This window comes from Colias philodice, chromosome 18 (assembly GCF_061535455.1).
Source record: "Colias philodice isolate Cphi_HAF_F1 chromosome 18, ilColPhil1 Martin Lab GWU primary, whole genome shotgun sequence".
Classification (NCBI taxonomy): domain Eukaryota; kingdom Metazoa; phylum Arthropoda; class Insecta; order Lepidoptera; family Pieridae; genus Colias; species Colias philodice.
Genome location: NC_143103.1, coordinates 4,049,619 through 4,069,470, shown reverse-complemented (window position 1 = coordinate 4,069,470; position 19,852 = coordinate 4,049,619). Strand labels below are relative to the sequence as shown.

General features: G+C 34.9%; 2 protein-coding genes across 3 annotated transcripts; both read right to left on the bottom strand.

The window, feature by feature from the left end:
- Positions 1-609: 609 nt before the first annotated feature.
- LOC149480348 (CLIP domain-containing serine protease B4-like) lies at positions 610-3,982 on the bottom strand. The gene is made up of 7 exons (XM_089706503.1): positions 3,861-3,982; positions 3,559-3,689; positions 2,941-3,121; positions 2,492-2,670; positions 1,854-1,959; positions 1,374-1,545; positions 610-1,180 (listed from the first exon to the last, which is right to left on the bottom strand). Exons 1-7 carry the CDS (start codon positions 3,922-3,924, stop codon positions 922-924), a joined length of 1,092 nt encoding a protein of 363 aa, XP_089562629.1. The 5' UTR covers positions 3,925-3,982; the 3' UTR covers positions 610-921.
- An 8,025-nt stretch (positions 3,983-12,007) lies between these two features.
- Positions 12,008-16,837, bottom strand: LOC149480347 (CLIP domain-containing serine protease HP8-like). Of its 2 annotated transcripts, none has more exons than XM_089706498.1 (7): positions 16,679-16,837; positions 14,641-14,768; positions 14,220-14,412; positions 13,770-13,948; positions 13,462-13,570; positions 12,716-12,893; positions 12,008-12,310 (listed from the first exon to the last, which is right to left on the bottom strand). In XM_089706498.1, exons 1-7 carry the CDS (start codon positions 16,740-16,742, stop codon positions 12,067-12,069), a joined length of 1,095 nt encoding a protein of 364 aa, XP_089562624.1. In that variant the 5' UTR covers positions 16,743-16,837; the 3' UTR covers positions 12,008-12,066. The 2 variants fall into 2 exon arrangements, with proteins under 2 accessions (XP_089562624.1, XP_089562625.1); XM_089706499.1 differs by having other exon boundaries at positions 14,641-14,765; positions 16,679-16,821.
- Positions 16,838-19,852: the final 3,015 nt, after the last annotated feature.

Genomic DNA, 19,852 nt, shown 5'->3' with positions numbered 1-19,852 from the left:
TATAGGAGTAAAATGTGGATTGCGAGTACCTAATAGCAAAATGTGGATTGCGAGTACCTAGTTACCTAGATTTTTTAAATCGTTGCCAATTATGTAGGTGTAAGACTCGCGCACGAAGGGTTCCGTACTATGGGGACCCTCCCTCAGTACTTTACTTATTTAATTTTTAGTATTTGTTGTTATAGTGGCAACGGAAATACATCATTTGTGAAAATTTCAGCTTTCTAGCTATCACGGTTTATGATATACAGCCTGGAGACGGACAGACAGACCATGACCATGTAGTATGTATCCTTTGGGTACGGAACCCTAAAAATGAATCGCAAAATGTGGTAGGTAAGCTCATAACTCGAGAACGGCAGAACCGATTTCGTTAATTCTTTTTTTTATATTACAGATTACAAATTGTCTTGCAAAATTTCATTTAAATATTTTCTAAATATGTTTACTAGATAGATTTATTATTATTACTTTAATTTATATAAGGTAATATTAGGTATGGGTAACTTTATCATATAATAAACAGAAACAATAAGTTTAATTAATTTATTGAATAACTAGCTTTCCACCCGCAGCTTCGCCCGCGCAGTCAAAGAAAAACCCGCATAGTTCCCGTTCCCGTAGGATTTCCGGGATAAAACCTTACCTATCTCCCGGGATAAAAAGTAGCCTATGTCCTTTCTCGGGTATCAAAATATCTCTATACCAAATTTCATGCAAATTGGTTCAGTAGTTAAGGCGTGATTGAGTAACAGACAGACAGACAGAGTTACTTTCGCATTTATAATATTAGTATGGATAAATGATGTATATATACATTTCAAATATTTTTATTTTATTTGTGTCAAAACTTAATAATTATGGTTACAAAAAGTACAATTAAACATAAATGGAGAGGACTGGCGTCTGCGATAGGCCTTGTTATGGTTCAATATTTTCTAGAATCCAGTCAACGTATTTTCGCACATCTGTGTATACTCTTGGAAAGCTTGAAGAGCATTGCATCGGTCCATCCAATGCGATGCCGTACTGAACAAAATGTTCAGAGCCATAAACTACTGCTTCCAACATAAGAGGACCACCCGAGTCTCCTACGCACGGTCCCTTATTACCTAACGAAATATGTGCAGGTGTAAGTCCACCGGCGCATATTTTATTAAATTCTCTTTCGCCTCCATTTCTGTAAAATAAGATACGTTAAATTATCTATCACATATTATAAAAATTCAGCGCGTCTCTCTATCTATCTATATTCTATACGCGATAAATTAAAAACTACTGCATAGAATTTCATTCTTTTTTTATACAAATGGATAGCGCTGTTCTCGAATAAGAATTTAGAGGAAGATTAGAATATTTGTACCTAGTCTTACCTATTATATAAACTGCGACAGACTTCATCGGTTTTGATCGATACAAACTCATCTAATAACACGTCAGATTTGTATTCTGTGAGACCCCAACCAGCAACAGTAGCCCTTTCTCCACTCAAAGATTTGTCACTTAGGACTGCAGTTACCGGAAGGCAAACGGGGGCTACGTTATCTATAAAAATAATAAAATATATCATACGTGTGTGTAGGCCACAATCCATGCTGTTTGTAGGATTTTTTTGTATTATAAGGTACCTTGAATTATTTGTACATTAAATACATAGCTTAATAATACTAATAAATAAATAAATATTCAGGACAAATTTCACACACGGCACGATCTGATCCCATACTAAGCTTTCGCTTGTGTTATGGAAACCAGATAGATGGCTGATAAACAAACATATTATACAATTTTTAAATAAGTAAATAAATGTTTTTTAATGAAGAAACAGATTACTACGATATCTAAATACTTACTATATCTAAAGTCTATGTCTTCCCCAAGTCGTAATAAGGCAATGTCATTATAAGCTCTTAACTTCCCGTATTTTTCATGTATGGTTACTTCTTCGACAGCAACATCCTGAAATAATACAATGAAGCTAGTCAAAACTTCATTTCAATTTACTTGTACTATAAAATTCTATGATATATCGTGTAGTTTATGTTTCCTATGGAATATAGAGTGTAGTATATCTTATCTTATAATATACTAGCGGTCCGCCCCGGCTTCGCCCGTGGTACATATTTACGTTTTCTCTACATAAGAACCATCCTCGTACTTCCAGGAATATAATAAAAAAAGAATTATCGAAATCGGTTCAGCCGTTCTCGAGTTATGCGCTTACCAACACATTTTGCGATTCATTTTTATATATAAAGATATATAAATCTCGTGTCACAATGTTTGTCCTCAATGGACTCCTAAACGACTTAACCGATTATAATACAATTCGCACACCATGTGCAGTTCAATCCAACTTAAGAGAAGCCGGGGCGGACCGCTATTTATACTATATTCCATAGTTTGTTTTTTGTTCAGAGGTGTCGGAGAGGGAGCGCGACCAAAGACAGAACTAATTTATCGAAAATTATGTTCCTTCTATGTTCCTTACCTGTATATGCGACTGACAAACGATGTTCTGCTGTTCTCCTATGCAATCCTCATTGTAGCGGAGGTCATATTCGCCGAGGCGAACTCCAGCGATATTCTGCCCTTGGACACATCGCGCCGTTGTCAATATATATCTCTTGTTTATGATACTTCCAGTGCATTCAAATTGAAGGCCATTTGCTGAAGAAAACATCAAGTAGGTACCATTCAATGAGTTTTAAACTTATGACTTTAGTTTCTGCGATGCAGCTTTCAGATAATGTAGTGAGTCAGGGTGGTCCCAACCTATTTTTTTTTCCATTTAAAACTTTCCAGGGTTATGTTACAAAACCCAAAATTAAAAAAAAAACAAAAGTTTTTTTAATAAGTAGATAAATTGCTTCCTCTCAAAAATATTTCGTCAAGGTTTGGGCCACCCTGTATAGTGTATATAGTTAATAATATACTTACGTGTGTGATAGGATATTAGGGCAATCCAGGGAAATCTGCCGGGATAAGACATCTTTCCACCAAGTGTACGAACAAATTCAATTTCGCCGCATACCTCGAGCTCGGGTAGGAGCTTAAGTTTCTCTATTTTGCTGTCAGATAGCGTTTTTGAGGCATTCTTATCAAAATCCGAGCAGCACACCTGTAGGAATTTTAAGGGAACATTCAATGTACCTAATATCAATACTAATGTTATTACAGACGTAGCAAGAAGCCTCCATTTATATCCTAATAATATAATAAACGCGAAAGTTTGTTTGTATGGATGGATGGATGTTTCCTTTAGTAATGAAATTTAGTATGTAGGTAGCTGAAGACCCAGAATAAGACATAGGCTACTTTACATCCCGGAAATCCCACAGGAACGGGAACTATGCGGGTTTTTCTTTGAAAACGCAGGCGAAGTCTCGGGCGGAAATCTAAGAGGGTTTTTTTTATGGACGGACAAATTTTTAATGAAATAAGTAAGATGTGTGTCATGTATTTACACTTTTTTGTTTTAATTTGAAAGACTCTCGTTATCACGCTATAATTAGACACCAACGTTATAGTTAATATTATTTCTTATATCGTACTTACCTTGTATATACTGCCATGATAGCCGCAACGAGCCTTTTTAAGAATTTGTAGTGTATCATTATCTCTTTTTTTCCTTATTAAATCTAGCGCGGGCTGGCATGATAAAATATCTTGACAGTCACTGCATTCTCCTGAGAATTTTTAAGTGTTTTGTTATTTATGAAAAGGGGACTTTCAACGGCATATAAAAAGAAAAACAAATATAAAAAAAAAAACAATTTGGTTTCATCATATCATACTAATTAATTATAGTTTACTTACTGCTCATATCATATCATAGAAATTATTTATAGTTTACTTACTGCTCGATACTTCATAACATACGTAAAACAATGGTATACTGAAAAATAAAATTTTTAATAACATTTTAAATTGGTATTAGATAGTTAACTATTAAGAAGTGTATTCAGCACGAAATACTTGAGACAACTGACGCACCATATTACAATTAGATACCATAATATGTTGTTCCGTATTATTTACCTATCGGTTATGTTTTTTCCTTAAAATAATGAACCTTTTTTTAGGATAAATTTGAATGTTTATGTATCGCAAATGTGCCGTGAACGTTGACCGAGCTAACCCGGTATGACCCGGGCTAAAATAATAAATAAAATCGGCCAAGTGCGAGTCGGACTCTCGCACAGAGGGCTCCGAACATACCCATTTTTTAATATGTTATACGTAACTTGAAATTTATGTTTTTAGCAAGGCCGCCATATGTACAATAATAATTATATTATTTTTTAATATTCCTGTATTTATTTTTATTTTGTGCAATAAAGTATTAAATAAATAAAGAATACATTTTATTTGTAATAGTTTTTATTCTGACTAAGAGTAAGAACTTTTGGTGATCACTCACACTGCACAAATATTATACAAAGCTCAGCTTTTGGACTGTAGCTAAGACTGTAGCTATTTTGTGCTATTATATCCATACTAATATTATAAATCGACGCCCCCCGCGAATAATCCGGTAATGACCTATTACGGGGTTCTTCATGTTATGCGTTTTTCGGCATCTAGAAGTTAAAATACACCATGTAAATTTTTTTCAGAATTTTTCTATCTTTATTTACGAAGATATAAAAAACTACGCGTTTATTCCATAAAATAACATTAAAATGTATTTGAAACGAATAATATGGTTTTAGATCTTTACGAAAAATAATATCAATATGATTTGACAGTAAACGTTGTTACGATATTATTCAGGTAAAAAGTTTTCTACATTATTTAATTAAGTGCTAGTACAGGCTTATTCGGGGTTTTATTAAGAAATCGATTTCCCGCTACTTTCATTATGGAGTGCAAGTATGCAAGGTATTTTTTTAAACACTCTTTCTATTACTGAGCAAATGATTTACACAGCCTTAGAAAAAATTAAAAGAGATGAAAGTTTGATAGATAAACGAGGCAGGCATCAGAATAGACCACATCGAAACCTTCATCTTCATCTTCATTAGATGCTGGTCGTCCGACTCAGGTTCTACCTGCTGCCCAAAATAAGCCCCCATCAGCATGGCTTCATGCCACAGAGGAGCACCGAGGACGCCCTCTATAGACTAGGTAGCCACATCAGAAATAAGAGGGAGGAGAAGAAGATTTCTGTTGTGGTATCTCTAGACATAGAGGGAGCCTTCGACAGCGCCTGGTGGCCAGCCATAAAGGTTCGGTTGGCGGAAGTTGGGTGTCCGGGGAACGTAAGGCGGATGATCAGCAGATACCTGAGTGGAAGAGGTGTGAAAGTTAGGTATGCGGGTGTGGAAGTGAGTAGAGAGACCAACAAGGGGCGCGTGCAGGGTTCCATAGGTGGGCCGCTCCTGTGGGACCTCTTGCTGGATCCTCTGCTGTGGATGTTAGAGGAGATGGATGTGTTTTGTCAGGCTTTTGCCGACGACATTGTGCTAGTGTTTGATGGAGATACTGCTTTAGAAGTAGAGACGAAGGCAAACTGCACATTGAGGAAAATTGACGAATGGGGTGTCAGAAATAAACTAAAATTCGCGCCACACAAGACATGTGCCCTGCTCTCGACACGAAAATTAAAATTTGACAGGCCACGACTTGTAATGGGGAGTGTGGACATCCAATATTTCGAAAGTATTAAGATACTGGGCCTTACTATTGATGGCGGCCTGACATTCAACGCCCATGTCGGGAGCGTTTGCAAAAAGGCAATCGCCCCTTATAAGCTATTAGCAAGAGGAGCTAAAGTAAGTTGGGGGCTTAACCCCCAAGTAGTTAAGACTATATATATCGCAGTTATATAACCGACTATATTGTATGCATCAGCAGCGTGGGCACCCAAAGCGGGAAAGATGGGGGTCCAAAAGAGGCTTAACACCGTTCAACGGGGTTTTGCCCAGAAGATCTGCAGAGCATATCGGACTGTCTCCCTGAACTCTGCGATGCTGTTGGCTGGGATTCTCCCTCTTGACCTCAGGATACTCGAAGCTTCGACGCTTTATGAGATCAAGAGTGGTGTGTCGCACCCGGCGGTGTTGAGGGACAGGGAGAATATGGAACGAATGGCACCCGCGATACGGACCCACATACGGCAGAGCAAGTAGAGCTGGGGTTTGGCTTGATAGATGCCTATGCCGACGTGGTGAACAGCCACGTCTTCAGGGTCTATAGGAACGGCAGCAAGATTGCGGCCGTCGAGTCGGAGCCGCCCTTTCCGGAAACCGGATTACGATCTGTGTCCTGTTTCATTCGTCAAGCGTATTTTGGGACAGGATACGATCAGCGAATGGGACAGGAGAAACGATGTAGGAAGAACGGCCGGAGTCACGAAGCCCTTTTTCCCAAGCGCTGCTGCTGTATACAAGGTAGTCGCGAAAAAGACATCACACACCACACCACACAAGTACTGACTGGTCACGGCGGATTCGCCTTCTGTGAGGTTCTGATGAGGATTCTGATTACATTTTTAACTGTAATAGGACCATAGTATAATTTTCATGACTGTGTAATCATGTGTAATAGTCGTGTTTTCAGTGCAGTGTCTATTTTCTATGATAATAATAACTATCGTGTTTTGTGAAACAATCCAAAGTTGTTTCATTTACTAAAATGTCCTGTATTTCATAAAACATACTATAATAATCATCAAATAATACTTAAGTAAACTATTCGAATAAACAGTAATAGTTATAACAATAAAATGTACGTTACTGTTAAACAATCGAATAACCAAATAATAGATTATTACAAATGTTCAGTATACAAAACAAATAACACGAATATTAGCGCAACAAGATTTTACTGTTGCCGTCGAAAATATAAATTTACACGAACAATATCGTAAGTGACATTACTGACCAGAGCTTGACCTACACTAGTATAGTAAAATGAATCCAGTTAAATTATAACGAAGCCCTTGGGACTACTTAAATTTTGTTGAAATAACCAGATAGCTGAAAAAATTAGCTTCCATATGCGATATTAAAAGTCTCTGATACTTGTTGTTTAATGGAGTTATTAAGGAAAAATGGTTTTTTATTTTTCCTGAACATTTACACTTTTACGATTACCGGATTATTCGCGGGGGGCGTCGAAATGCGAAAGTAACTATGTCTGTCTGTCTGTTACTCAATCACGCCTTAACAACTAAACTAATTTGCATGGTATAGAGATATTTTGATACCCGAGAAAGGACATATTATGATAAGTTTTATCCCGGAAATCCCACGGGAACGGGAACTATGCGGGTTTTTCTTTGACTGCACGGGCGATGCCGCGGGTGGAAAGCTAGTTGTCCAATAAACAAATTAAACATAATATACATCTATACATCTATACAAATATTATAAAGAGGAAAGGTTTGATTTTTTGTTTGTTTGTTTGTTTGTATGAATTGAATAGGCTCCGAAACTACTTGGCAGATTTGAAAAATTCTTTCACTGTTGGAAAGCTACATCATTTCTGAGTGACATAGGCTAGGTTTTATCCCGGAAATTCCACGGGAACGGGAACTATGCGGGTTTTTTTTGAAAACGCGGGCGAAGCCGCAGGCGGAAAGCTAGTAATTTATATTCTTTTAAAGTCAACAACCGTCGAATTTATGATAAAAATCTTGTCAAAATCGAATTTAGTAAAACAGAAATAAAGTACATAATATTATGTACTTAGGTATTTTTTTTTAAAGTGGGGAAATCTTACCTAAGATACCCACGGCTCCCGGGGAAGGAGCCGTGCGTTATGTCAGATTCCTACCGACTAAAACCCCACTGTGTACCAACTCGCTGCTTTAGACGGGATGCGGGGACACTAATACAGGGTGGAAGGTTAAGATGGGGCATGAAGGGCAGGTACCTTAACCGTTGTAGCTACCTGAAAACGTTCTTAGGAGACTATCCTTAAATTCTTGAGAAATTTTGATCTGCATTCACAGATTTTTGAAAAAATGTACGGTCAGCAAGGAAATCGGCAGTTTTCAAAAAATTTTTTTTGATGCCAATCGATCCAGTTTCTCATGGGGATCAAAACACTCTAAAAGACCAACTGAGGTATGAGTACTAGAAAAGTCAGAAATCGCGAAAAACAAGCCCGACCAGCAGTTCTTACAAGTGATTTCTACAACCTGTGATATTGGAAAATGCTGGAAGAATACATTTATGGAGGACACGTACACAAGACACAAAATTCACTCTTTATTCTAATGATTGCATGAATTATCGCATCATGAAAAATCGGTTCATTGGTAAAAATGTGCAAAGGACAAAAAACACATAGGTACCAGCGATACAGAGATACAAACAGATAGAGTTATTTTCGCATTATTAATGTTAGGATGTATGCTACCGGTGCGGCAGTTTTTTGTTATCGCAAATAAACGTGTTATCTATATACTTATAGTCGAGCCATAGAAATCTAAATAACAAGACACTAGAAGTCGTAAGCGCGCGTGACCTTGTCGCCACTCAGGTGATTTTCACACCACCAGTGTGTTCGTCACTGTCCAGTTGCTCTGGAGACGTATGTGTGTAAACATGGTGTATTTCAGCATTTCCCATTGCGAAGATTCTTCCACAAGTTGTAATTATACTAATAAAGGAATAATATTTCATCGGTAAATATTTTTTTTAGAAATAATGCCGTTTTTCCTTAAAATTATAGAAACGCCAATAATTGGAAAAATCTCCAAGCAAAAATACTTACCTACTATTGGTCATAAAAACACAATAGGGTCTTATAAAATCAGCTGAAGCGCGCGGAGATCGACGCAACATTGTGGTTCGTGTTTAGAACAGTTGTGCGCTTCTTTTTCCCCTTGGACCCCTAACCCCCCCACCAACGGTTTGCGAGATATTCGTGTTGTTTCAACCGTCCTTTGTTTCAATCGTACTCAGTCTACCCTACATCTAATGCTAGGCGTCCACTAGGCGGATCGGGCCGGGCCGCATCGCAACGCAAAAATACGCCGGCCTATGTTTTGTATGAAACATCGTCCATTAGCGACGGATCGGGTCGGGGCGGGTCGCAACGCATTGGCGGATATCGCTTCGCAGGCGGATTTCTGCCGGCGCGCGGTGCGCTGCGGCCCGGCCCGCCGCGCCCCGTACAGGTGGACGCAGGAGCAAACAGCGCGTCCATTAGAGACGGCCCGTTGCGATGCGACCCGCCCCGATCCGTCTCTAATGGACGCCTAGCATAATACTACGGCAATGAAATGAATGTTAAATAATTTGAAAGTGTACGTAACGTATGTGTAGGTCCCTATCAGAAACAAATGTATTGTATGATATTTTTAGCTTCGAAATTGACACTAAAAGTGAAATTAATTAATCATCGGCTCAGTTATCTTGATGATATTCACAAACACTGTATTAATCGAAAAAAAAACATAGACAGTAACATTTCCTAAAATTATTAGTAATTTATATGTTTGTAAGATAAGTGGTTGATGGACAATCTGGTTTGAAAAATCACATATTTGAGCCAAAAAGCGCACGGACCGCGTAAACGCTCGTACTAAATCCTGAAATAATTCCTTTACGCCACTATTACGTCAATGTTGAAATATTTGCATTAAACATATTTTTATTATCACAAACTAATAATTATAAAGTAATGCAATAACAAATTATGCCATGTTAAATGTGTTTTTTCCTTTTCGCAATCGTTCTGTTCTGAATTTAGTAACAGGAAATAATGTTTTATTTTCTTTGTTTCCCTGTACCAAATTAGTACACAGATATTCTAGATTTTTACAATGAAATCGTCGCACAGGCTCCAAAGATAGAGCCTGTGCGACGTCTGAAAATAGTAATTTATCTGTTATACGATTATATGGGAACCAAATAAAAAGATTATAAAAATTTGGCAATAGTTTATTTGGAAAATGGTACGATGGGAAACAAAAAAAAGTATTCTGAGAATCTGGTATAATGAGGGATTATGAGAATACCGGAAACAAAAAAATACTTTTTAAAAATCTAGTTTTCGTGCATCTGGAAATTGATTCATCTAGGAAATTAAAAAAGGAATTTAAAAAATTTGTCACTCATTACATCTGTCTTTCAGTTCTAACAACCGTTTTCGGGGTTTTAAGATTCGGGTAATAGAAATTCGAGTTTTTAACAGGTTACCTTACGAAATCCATTTAAAAAAATACCTACAGATGTTTGATTTAGCCGAAAATAATAAAGCAAGTTTCAAGCTCCTTTTAAATCTTCTTATAACGGTGCATTTACATCAAACGATTGACTGCTCATTCTAACCCTATTATGTCAAATTATTTTAGTGTTAACAGGCGTAGAGCATTATATTATCGTTGTTCTTAGTGCGTGCAAAAAGATTCTATGCAATGTTCTTATACTGAGAAACACTGAATACGAGTTTTCGTTTACACTTAAAGATCACGAAAGAATTATTTTGCTCTAGCTCTATGTTCGTTTGATGTAAATGCAATTTGCAACTCAAAGCAATATCTCACTTTTGAAGCAATAAGGTTATCTCAAAATGAACTGGAAAATTTTATCGTCTTGGGAATCCTGGATGTGAGAGTTCAGGGTACCTACATAAAAGTAAAGAAACAATAATATGTATATTCGTATTATTAAATAAAGTCAGAAAGTGTTTAGATTTTTATAAATTTGCATCGGATTTTGATAAAGGTTTTTCTTAATAAACTATTCTAGATATATAAGAACCAATAGTAAAGCTTCATTTACCTTGCGCTTAGCGCAGCTGGTGAAAACGGCTCAGCGGTGCTAGATTTTTGCGCATACAAAACAAGTTAGCGAGTTATGTTTATTAGTTCTATCATTAACCGACTTCAAAAAAGGTGGAGGTTCTCAATTCGACCGTATACATTTTTTTGAGTAAATAGATGACATTACAACGCATTCTCGCACCGCACGTTTTCCTCGCACAGCTTTGATGGAAACCCCCACAATTTTTTATAGCACAGCTAGACATCGTCGCACGACTCATTTCCCTCAAACATTACTAGTGGAAAAGCACCCTAATCCTACCATAATCGAGAACAGAAAATGTTATTACATCTTTTTTCCTGATTAGGGACTATGTACCTAATCGAAATAAATTTCGAGATTCGTGTTATATAGTGTGTGCTAATTGTACCTACGTCTTCCGCGTAAAAGCCAAATTTATCGTGGGTTTTTTGATCGGAATTTCAAGCCAATTTCAGCCTTAACCTTATAACCTTTTCTATCTTCCAGTGAACTGGATTAAAATCGGGTTAGTAAGATGTTGTTTGGAAAAAAAAAGAGAAAATTATTCAAGAAGTTTATGTTTATGTATCGTTTTAATAACAAGTAACAGTAATAATTGCATTCAATTTTTTATTTTCAATATTTTTTGTGGATTTTCGAAGAGGCAGCATTTTTCATTTTTCGTTCATTTAAGGAGGAAGAGTACAGATTTTTTTTCGACTTTAGGTGCCAATTCTTTCAAATTTTAATTTTAGAAAAAAAAAACTGTCTTACTTAGAAACCTCTATCTTATTTCACATTTTCGCGAGTTTTTTTTCTCTCGGTTTCATCTAGGATGGAGATTAGCCACCAAAATGTATTTAAACTATTAGTAAACAAGGTTTGAAAATTCGTATTATCAGGCCACGATCTCGCCTGGTGGTAAGCTGAAATGTGGCCTAGGATGTAGCGCGCTTCCCTAGAAGAGCGCGTTTCCATACAAAAGTAACGGAATCTCAATGAAATTAAAATTAAAGGAGTATTGTAATAAAAATTTATATTCAGGGCTCGCTAGGTTTCACTGTAATTTTAAATAAACCATTATGACTATTGACTTCCTATTTTAATTACCATACCTAAATTATATGAAAAGAACTCATGACGTAAATATAAATATTTTTGAAAAAGGAAAAGAAAGTATTCCAAATTAACTGATGGATACGATTAATAAAGATCAAAGAGTTCAGAATAACTAATTATTAGAAATTAATTAAAACAACACAGATGTTCAATTATATATTTACTAACTAATAAAATATTTCAATCTTTAAAATAATATGTTTTAAGGCTTCATCTTCTCCAAAATCCAGTCCACAAAGTTTCTGACATCTGTGTACACTCCTGGAAAGTTGGAGCCACATCGTTTCGGTCCATGTGATACAACACCGAATTGGACAAATCTGTCCACACCATTATATTCCTCTTCCAACATAAGAGGACCCCCTGAGTCACCATTACAGGTATCTTTGTTGAGGTCACCTGCGCATAATTGGTTCTGCGTTCTGTCTTCGTTCCGATTTGCTTTCCTGTTGGATAACACATGGTTCATGTAAGTATACCTAGTATTAACAATGATCTGGAATAAAAGTTTTTATAGTTGTTTGTGTCTTATTGGAAATTGACTGTGAATAATATTTGCATCCTCATGATGAGTAGGGTTAATTTGGCATGTTTTCTAATACAGTTTGTAAAATCTGATGTTTTATAGCATATGATTATTAACACGATTAGTTAATTGAATGTGATCTCTTTGATACAGTTATCGCGAGAGCCAGCAATTATAGCGCGACACAGCTCTGTCTATGTGTTGGTCTATGCAGAGATCCGACTAATACGATTGATTTAATCAAACTTTACATAGAGTCTTATACGTTCATAATAGATATACCTTTGTATTTCAATCTTGGATTAATAATTATAGCGAGTCTTACCTGTTATAGAAGTTACGGCAAACTTGTTCGCTCTTGATAGGCACAAGCACCTTCAGCAGCACGGATGACTCCCGCCCTAACTCGGTGAGACCCCAACCAGCTACAGTAGCCCTTTCTCCACTCAAAGTCGTGTTCTTCAAGCTTTCAGACACCGGAAGGCAGATGGGGGCAACATTTTCTAGAATAGATATATAATATTATAAATATATTATACAGATGATGATTAAAACTGGTGTGAATGTTTTTTTTGAACGACCTAAGTGGACTCTGGACCCTTTTGTTATCTTTCCTGATATACAGGGTGTCCCACTGTTGGTATACTAAGCTCAAAGGAGGTTATAGTTTTGCATACGCTGAGTACGTAAAAAATACTTAAAAAATTCCAGACGCATTTTTTTTTCAAATAGATGAATTCTTAAAACTCTATGTGTACACCCATAACAAGCAACCCGCCCATTTTTGCCACTAGCACGTGAGCTATCGTGTAAGATTATGTTTTCATAGACAAAATGCTCACATTAGAGAAGCGGTATATTATGACGGCTGCGCGAAGCTAGAGAAGAAAACATGGATTTTCAGGAAAAAATTATCAAAAAAATTTTAACGTAATTTTGTTGTTTATGTATTTTTTACGTGATCAGTGTATGCAAAACTACAAGTTCCTTCGCGCTTAGTATACCAATAGTGGGACACCCTGTATATAACATTTACGTGTTTTATCGAAATAAATAAAGAAATACACTTACTATGATTAAAGTCAATGTCCTCCGAAAGCCGTAATAAAGCAATGTCATTATTAACCCATGGTAATGTTTGGTATTCATCATGTATGATTTTTTCTTCGACATCTACATCCTGAAAAGAAAACGGTAAGGTAATTTAGAAATTCTACATAACACACCTACTTAAAATTATCAAATTTCTACGATTTTGAAGAGAAAAGTTATAATATCCATTGTCCACAGTGTAGGAGTGAATATTGAAACAGTGAAATGGGATTTTTTATCTTAGGACAAATACAATTATCAATTTGTTTTGTTCGTTTTGTCTTTACCTGTAGATGCGTCTCACACACGAAGTTCGGTTCCTCCCCCACACAATCTGTTCGGTAGCGAACGTCAAATTCGCCGAGGCGAACCCCAGCTATGTCCTCCCCTTGTACACAGTGAGCTGCGGTCAGGATGTATCGCTTGTTTATGATACTACCACTGCATTTGAATTGAAGACCAAAACCTGAAAATAAGTATTTTGAAGTTAAACTTCAATAGGCGCGTTGAGAGTAAAATTTCAACGTCGCGTCATGGCAATACTACATGGTACTCCAAGGCGACGATTTTGGTGTCTTTGAATCTTGCCAAAAAAGTTTCAATTCTGACATTTATACTCGGCAAACACACCCTTTTTTGTCTCTTGTCATCGTCATCTTTATTAAATCTTAAGTGTTCCGAAAGTTTCTGCTTTATTAAATTCAATGACTACAGTAAAACAATCAATTGAATCTTACGTGTGTTGTAGGATATCAGGGCCATCCAAGGGAATTCATACAAGCTAGCTACTGTTCCACCGACGATACGAGATCCCTGAATATCGCCGCATTCCTCGGGCAGTAACTTAAGTTTTTCTGTATTGTCCACGTCAGATCCACTCCTATCACTTAGGCTTGCAGGGACCCCGGTCATAAAATCCGAGCAGCATACCTGAAAGAATGCCATGGAACAATATAAAGTTATTTTATTTGTTCTATTTACAATATGAATCGATGCACCCAGAAAAAAATGCCAGTTCGTTTATTATTGTGACACACAACATGTTCTTTTGTGGAGAATTCTTGCACGACTCATAATGGAACTTTTGGATTCCATTTTATTACATTAAATATTTTTTTTACATACATTTAATTTATAGGACCTAAAATAATATGTTACCTTGTACACTTCATCGAACCCGCAATATGCTGACGTAAATATTTTTTTAGTTTCGTCATCTCTCCTTGTTGATAACATAGTTAGGGCGGGTTGGCATAATGTATACTTTTGACAATCGCTGCATTCTTCTTAAAATAACATAGTTATTAATATTAATTTTGCTGAACATATCATTTCTATAAAAGAGAGATTCCAAACACTTTAAAAAATGAAAACGAAAAAGAGGAATTACAAACACCTCTAAGCAAACACCGTGTCAGTTGTTGTACAGACATCTGTCTTGCTATGATCAAAATGTATAATATATATTTAAATAGACACATAGATATCTCTTTTCATTCGATATAGTTAAAATAAGGAGTATTTATTTATTTAATTATAAAACATGTGGCTTACATACACTTACAGTACTCCAAAATTAATAATACTAATAATGCGCATGCAGATCTTCGCTAATTATCGTATTTCCAGAAACACCCGAATCACCCCGAATCATTGAATCGGAAGTGCCCTAAACAATGCAACTTGCATCTTGCACCTTGTTTGAAAGAAATAGGAGTCAATTCAGAGTCATAAACAATCGAAAACAATTCGGGCGATAGGTGACGGTAGCCTGTCAGTCATTCAAAAAACCGTCAGTCGTCTTTATATATTGGTGGTGACCGCAAGGATTATCTCTGTATGGAATTATATAGAGCTGCTGTTACATACCTTCTTAGTTTTGTTTCAAAGTTGAATTTTCCGGTAAAATGATTATTTACTTACACAGGTAGCAGATAGCAGTGGGGAAAGTGAAAATGAATAAGAGCATAATGAAAGTTCTGATCATTCTACGATATCAGGAAATAGAGATAATACCTGATTCTGTAAATCCATTGTACGGAGGATTTTGATCAGATTTCACAAATATTTTTTTAAATATAAACTTTGTCTTATTTTAACCTTCCATACATCCATCATTACGCCAGCTTCAGTAACGCCACTTTAATAGTTCTAAGTATAGAATTTTCCAAGTAAATTAATACAACATTTATATATGTATTCGCAATCGTGTAGCTTATCCTCGCTATTAACTTACATTGAATTATCGAAACAAATTTTGTTACTTATCTCTTTTACTATAAAATCACAATAAAACTAATAAACTATGCATGAAGAAATCTGAAATACATTTAACCACTCTATATACATTATACATATTAACATCTTCGGAGGCTCGGGGAATATGACAGTTGCCGAACAGTCACGAATTTTTCTATGCGCATTATTAGTTTGAGAGTACTGTACATACATGCCAAAGCACCACAATGATCTCTTAGATTACAAAATGCTATACTGTACAAAAAATTATTTTACACATTACAATAATTATACGTAATAAAAAACGGTTTCGGGTTTCGGTTACTAAAAAAAAACGGTTAGACGGACGGACAGAAAAACAAACATCGAAAGTTTTGAGGTAACAAACATAGAGGAAAAGCCGTTCATAACTTCTCTTTTTTAAAGCTGTAACCGATTTAACTAGAAATTTAATTAATAACAAGTATTTAAAAAATATTTTAATCACTTACTTAGGTATTATGAAAGGTGCCTATAAAAGATTAAAATTTTATCAGTTCTTATCTATTTTCTTAATTCCCTGTTGCGGACCTTACGTCCTTTTATAAAATATGTTAATGATCATTTTATCCGAATTTAAAGTTCAGTTGAGGAAAAACAAAGACTAAATGAGATTCTGGGGGAAAATGATGTATTTTTTTTAATAAGAAGCAATTTTCCTGTAATTTTAGCAATATAATTATGTAACTACATTTAATCATCATTTAATATACAAACAACGGGTTATCTCATATCACGCGCGAGTAAAGTTTTTATAAACAACATAAATATTATTTATAAATCATAAAACAGGTTGAAGATCCCAACATATTATGATGTCATGAATACAAAATTCTTTGCTTTTTATTCTATTAATTAGGTAATGGATCAAACACGCAAAATATCATGTATTGAATAAATAGTTTAACTGAGTACTTACTGCTTGACACGTCTCTGCAAATATGTAAGAATAATATGCTAAATAATAATGTTTTTATCCACATTTTGTTAATAATATAACTACTACAAAGATATGTTTACTCCACAGACGTCTTGAAGCGACTGTCATGCCATTCTATATATATTATGAGTACCTATGAGTATTGCAAAAACAAGATATAAGCAGCTTTGTCTGTTGTTATTTCCTTAATGCCCGCTATAAGGATAAAATTATCGGATGCTCCGAATATAAATATATAATAGAACTAGTGGTCCACCCCGGCTTCGCCCGTGGTACCTACATGTTTAAACTATCCTATCTCTCAAGTTGGATAGAACTGCACATGGTGTGCGAAATTTATTATAATCGGTTAAGTGGTTTAGGAGTCTATTGAGGACAAACATTGTGACACGAGATTTATCTTAATATCTATATATAAATCTCGTGTCACAATGTTTGTCACCGCTGGTATATATTAAGATGTATACAGACTAACTGGATACAAGCTTACAATTTCAAAATTTATAGATTAACAAATTCAGAAGTTATAAATAAATTACTAAATTAGTATTTCTAAGTTCTAATAATAATACCTAGATCATAAGATGTAGTTTTATGTACCTATATCTATGTAAGTTTGTATGTTGGCTTCTCTACAAGAGGTTATCATTTGCATAAACAGTTGCAATACTTGATTAAATTTATAAAACGTTTTAAAATATACAAGAAAATTGAAGTGGGCATAAAATCAACCTTCCAGTTTCATTTTCTCTATGATATACGATTTAACGAATGAAAAAATCTTTATTGAATTGAATTTAAACGTAGTCTGAATTATTTGTTTTTAAATTTAATGTTCTTCACGATGTATCTGAATGAATACTAAATATATTCCAACAGAATTGTGTTTATTTTCAATTCTCGTAAGATTTATCGACGGAAACTACAATCTTCGGGCGAGCTTCGAACTGCTCTCGGGATTATCAGTCACAACATTTCATCTGGGAAAATCCAAATGTATATAATAATCAACGTGCAGTTATACGATATCTATTCATATAATAAAATCGTAGAAAAGTCAAAACTATAACATCGAATATACATTATGTATTTTTAAAATAATTCTAAAAATATAGTTTTAGATATTTTGTCTGTTTACAGTTTAAACTCAGAAAATACTGTATGGATTTTACATGAACTCCAAATTTTACATGAATATTTCTAACTGTTCGGGCCAACATAGGTTATATAGAGGCCGACATATTATCACGCTTAGTCCAATAGGAGCGGGGCATTGGCAATGCGGGTTAAACCGCGGGGCACTGCTAGTCATATCATTAGAGGAATCAGGAATGGAGCAGTAATTATAATCGTGAGCAGGTTCAGGATCCCACAATTTTAACAAAAGACTCGGGGCTTATGCTACTCAGGTCACTCACTTGCGAGCCAAGATTCGTGGAATATATATGTATGTTTGCGCTCATGTAGAGAAAAACCTTAAGAACAAATATTTGCAAATGTCCTAAACTTGTTGTTTGCGTATTCTTGCGAATGTGAGTGACCGGCATAAGATTAGCCTGCGAAAAGATCGGCTTCTTAAATCTAAATCTGCATAATATTATTCTAGTTATAGATCACCTATAACTAGAATAATATTATGCAGATTTAGATTGCTATATATGCTGCTGAAACTGTATATATATATTACCAGAAGAGTAGCACAATACTTACTAGTAGACATTATTTATAGCAATAGTTTATATTTTTTATCGTTGAGTAATTAATAAGTTTATTATATCGTCCAGATGATTTCTTCTATACTCAATAAACCTTTCTGTAATTGTTTCTTTCGTTTACGACCTACTTGTAAATTCGTCGATAAGTCATAATTACGTTAGGTACCAATAATTCAGTAAAAATGCACAGAAAATTTCATGAGGATCGGTCCAGCCGTTTTGGAGGAGTATGCAGGTAACTAACATAGCGACACGAGAATTTTATATATTACATTTTTCCAAACTAAATTCATATGAACCACTCTCTCTCTCAATGAAATTAACAGTATAGGAGTAAAATGTGGATTGCGAGTAGGTACCTAATTATAGCAAAATGTGGATTGCGAGTACCTAGTTACCTAGATTTTTTAAATCGTTGCCAATTATGTAGGTGTAAGAGCGTTTTCACATTATCCGATCCGATATCGGATATCGGACGCCGATAGCCGATATCCGATATCGGATACAATTTTCCCTTTCACATTGTCCGATAAAATCGTTCCGATATCATCATGAGTGTTGCCAGAAATTTTTAGAGAAAACTAAACTAAATTGCCAGTTGATAAAAAAAAAGGTATAATTGAAAAAAAATCTATAATTGAATAACATAGTTGTACGTGTACATTAAAAATAACTAAGATATAGAAAAACAACTTCAAAAAAGAAAAGTAAAATGTAAAAAAAGATTTGATATCACAAATTACTGCATATTATTTAGATGTGCTATTGACTAAATAGTTTTGATATCGGTCATTTGTATAACATAATATACTTATGTTAACACATTATAAATTAAATAAATTTATATCAATGCCTACTACAACCTAGTATTAGTTAATAGTTTTAGTTGTATACGTAGTATATTATTATTAGTCTGTGGTTTTAGTAATACATATTAGTATGTAAATACCTTTCAAAATCTATTAAATGTATTTTTAGCAAGACGTACCTAGTCATTTAGTCATTTTTTCACTACATACATTTATAAAAGTTCATGTAGTACCTATGATAAATATTAAATTTATTAAGTGATACAATCTTTGTTCACATTTTCTTTTCTTTTTCTTATTACACTGTAATATCCTAAAATAATATTGTCACTCGTTCAAATATATTTGTAATATGATTGTTGTAATTTCCTGTCAGTAAATTTACATAAATTATTTTATTGTCATAAGCAATTATTTTAGAATTTGTATTCTTTGTATTCTTTGTTGTAAATTCAAAATAAAAATAAAATCGGTGTGAAATCTCCTCCTTTTTTTGAAGTCGGTTAAAAACAAAGCACTCAATGACAACAATACAATAAACCGCACAACCAACATCCGAGTAGGAGGAGGAGCGAGGCAGAATGAGATAAAATAAAGATGATAGACACTAATGTTTTCGAAGATAGATA

What these genes read in the sequence shown, in the direction of transcription:
- LOC149480348 (XM_089706503.1), bottom strand. Translation starts at nt 3,924, where the DNA reads ATGTTATTAAAAATTTTATTTTTCAGTATACCATTGTTTTACGTATGT. An exon ending in ATCATGGCAGTATATACAAG is followed by an intron (nt 3,122 to 3,558) that starts GTAAGTACGATA and finishes AAATTCCTACAG; the next exon opens with GTGTGCTGCTCGGATTTTGA. An exon ending in TGTCGCAGTTTATATAATAG is followed by an intron (nt 1,181 to 1,373) that starts GTAAGACTAGGT and finishes CTTATTTTACAG; the next exon opens with AAATGGAGGCGAAAGAGAAT.
- LOC149480347 (XM_089706498.1), bottom strand. Translation starts at nt 16,742, where the DNA reads ATGTGGATAAAAACATTATTATTTAGCATATTATTCTTACATATTTGC. An exon ending in TTGCAGAGACGTGTCAAGCA is followed by an intron (nt 14,769 to 16,678) that starts GTAAGTACTCAG and finishes TGTTATTTTAAG; the next exon opens with AAGAATGCAGCGATTGTCAA. An exon ending in TGTGTGAGACGCATCTACAG is followed by an intron (nt 13,571 to 13,769) that starts GTAAAGACAAAA and finishes TTTTCTTTTCAG; the next exon opens with GATGTAGATGTCGAAGAAAA.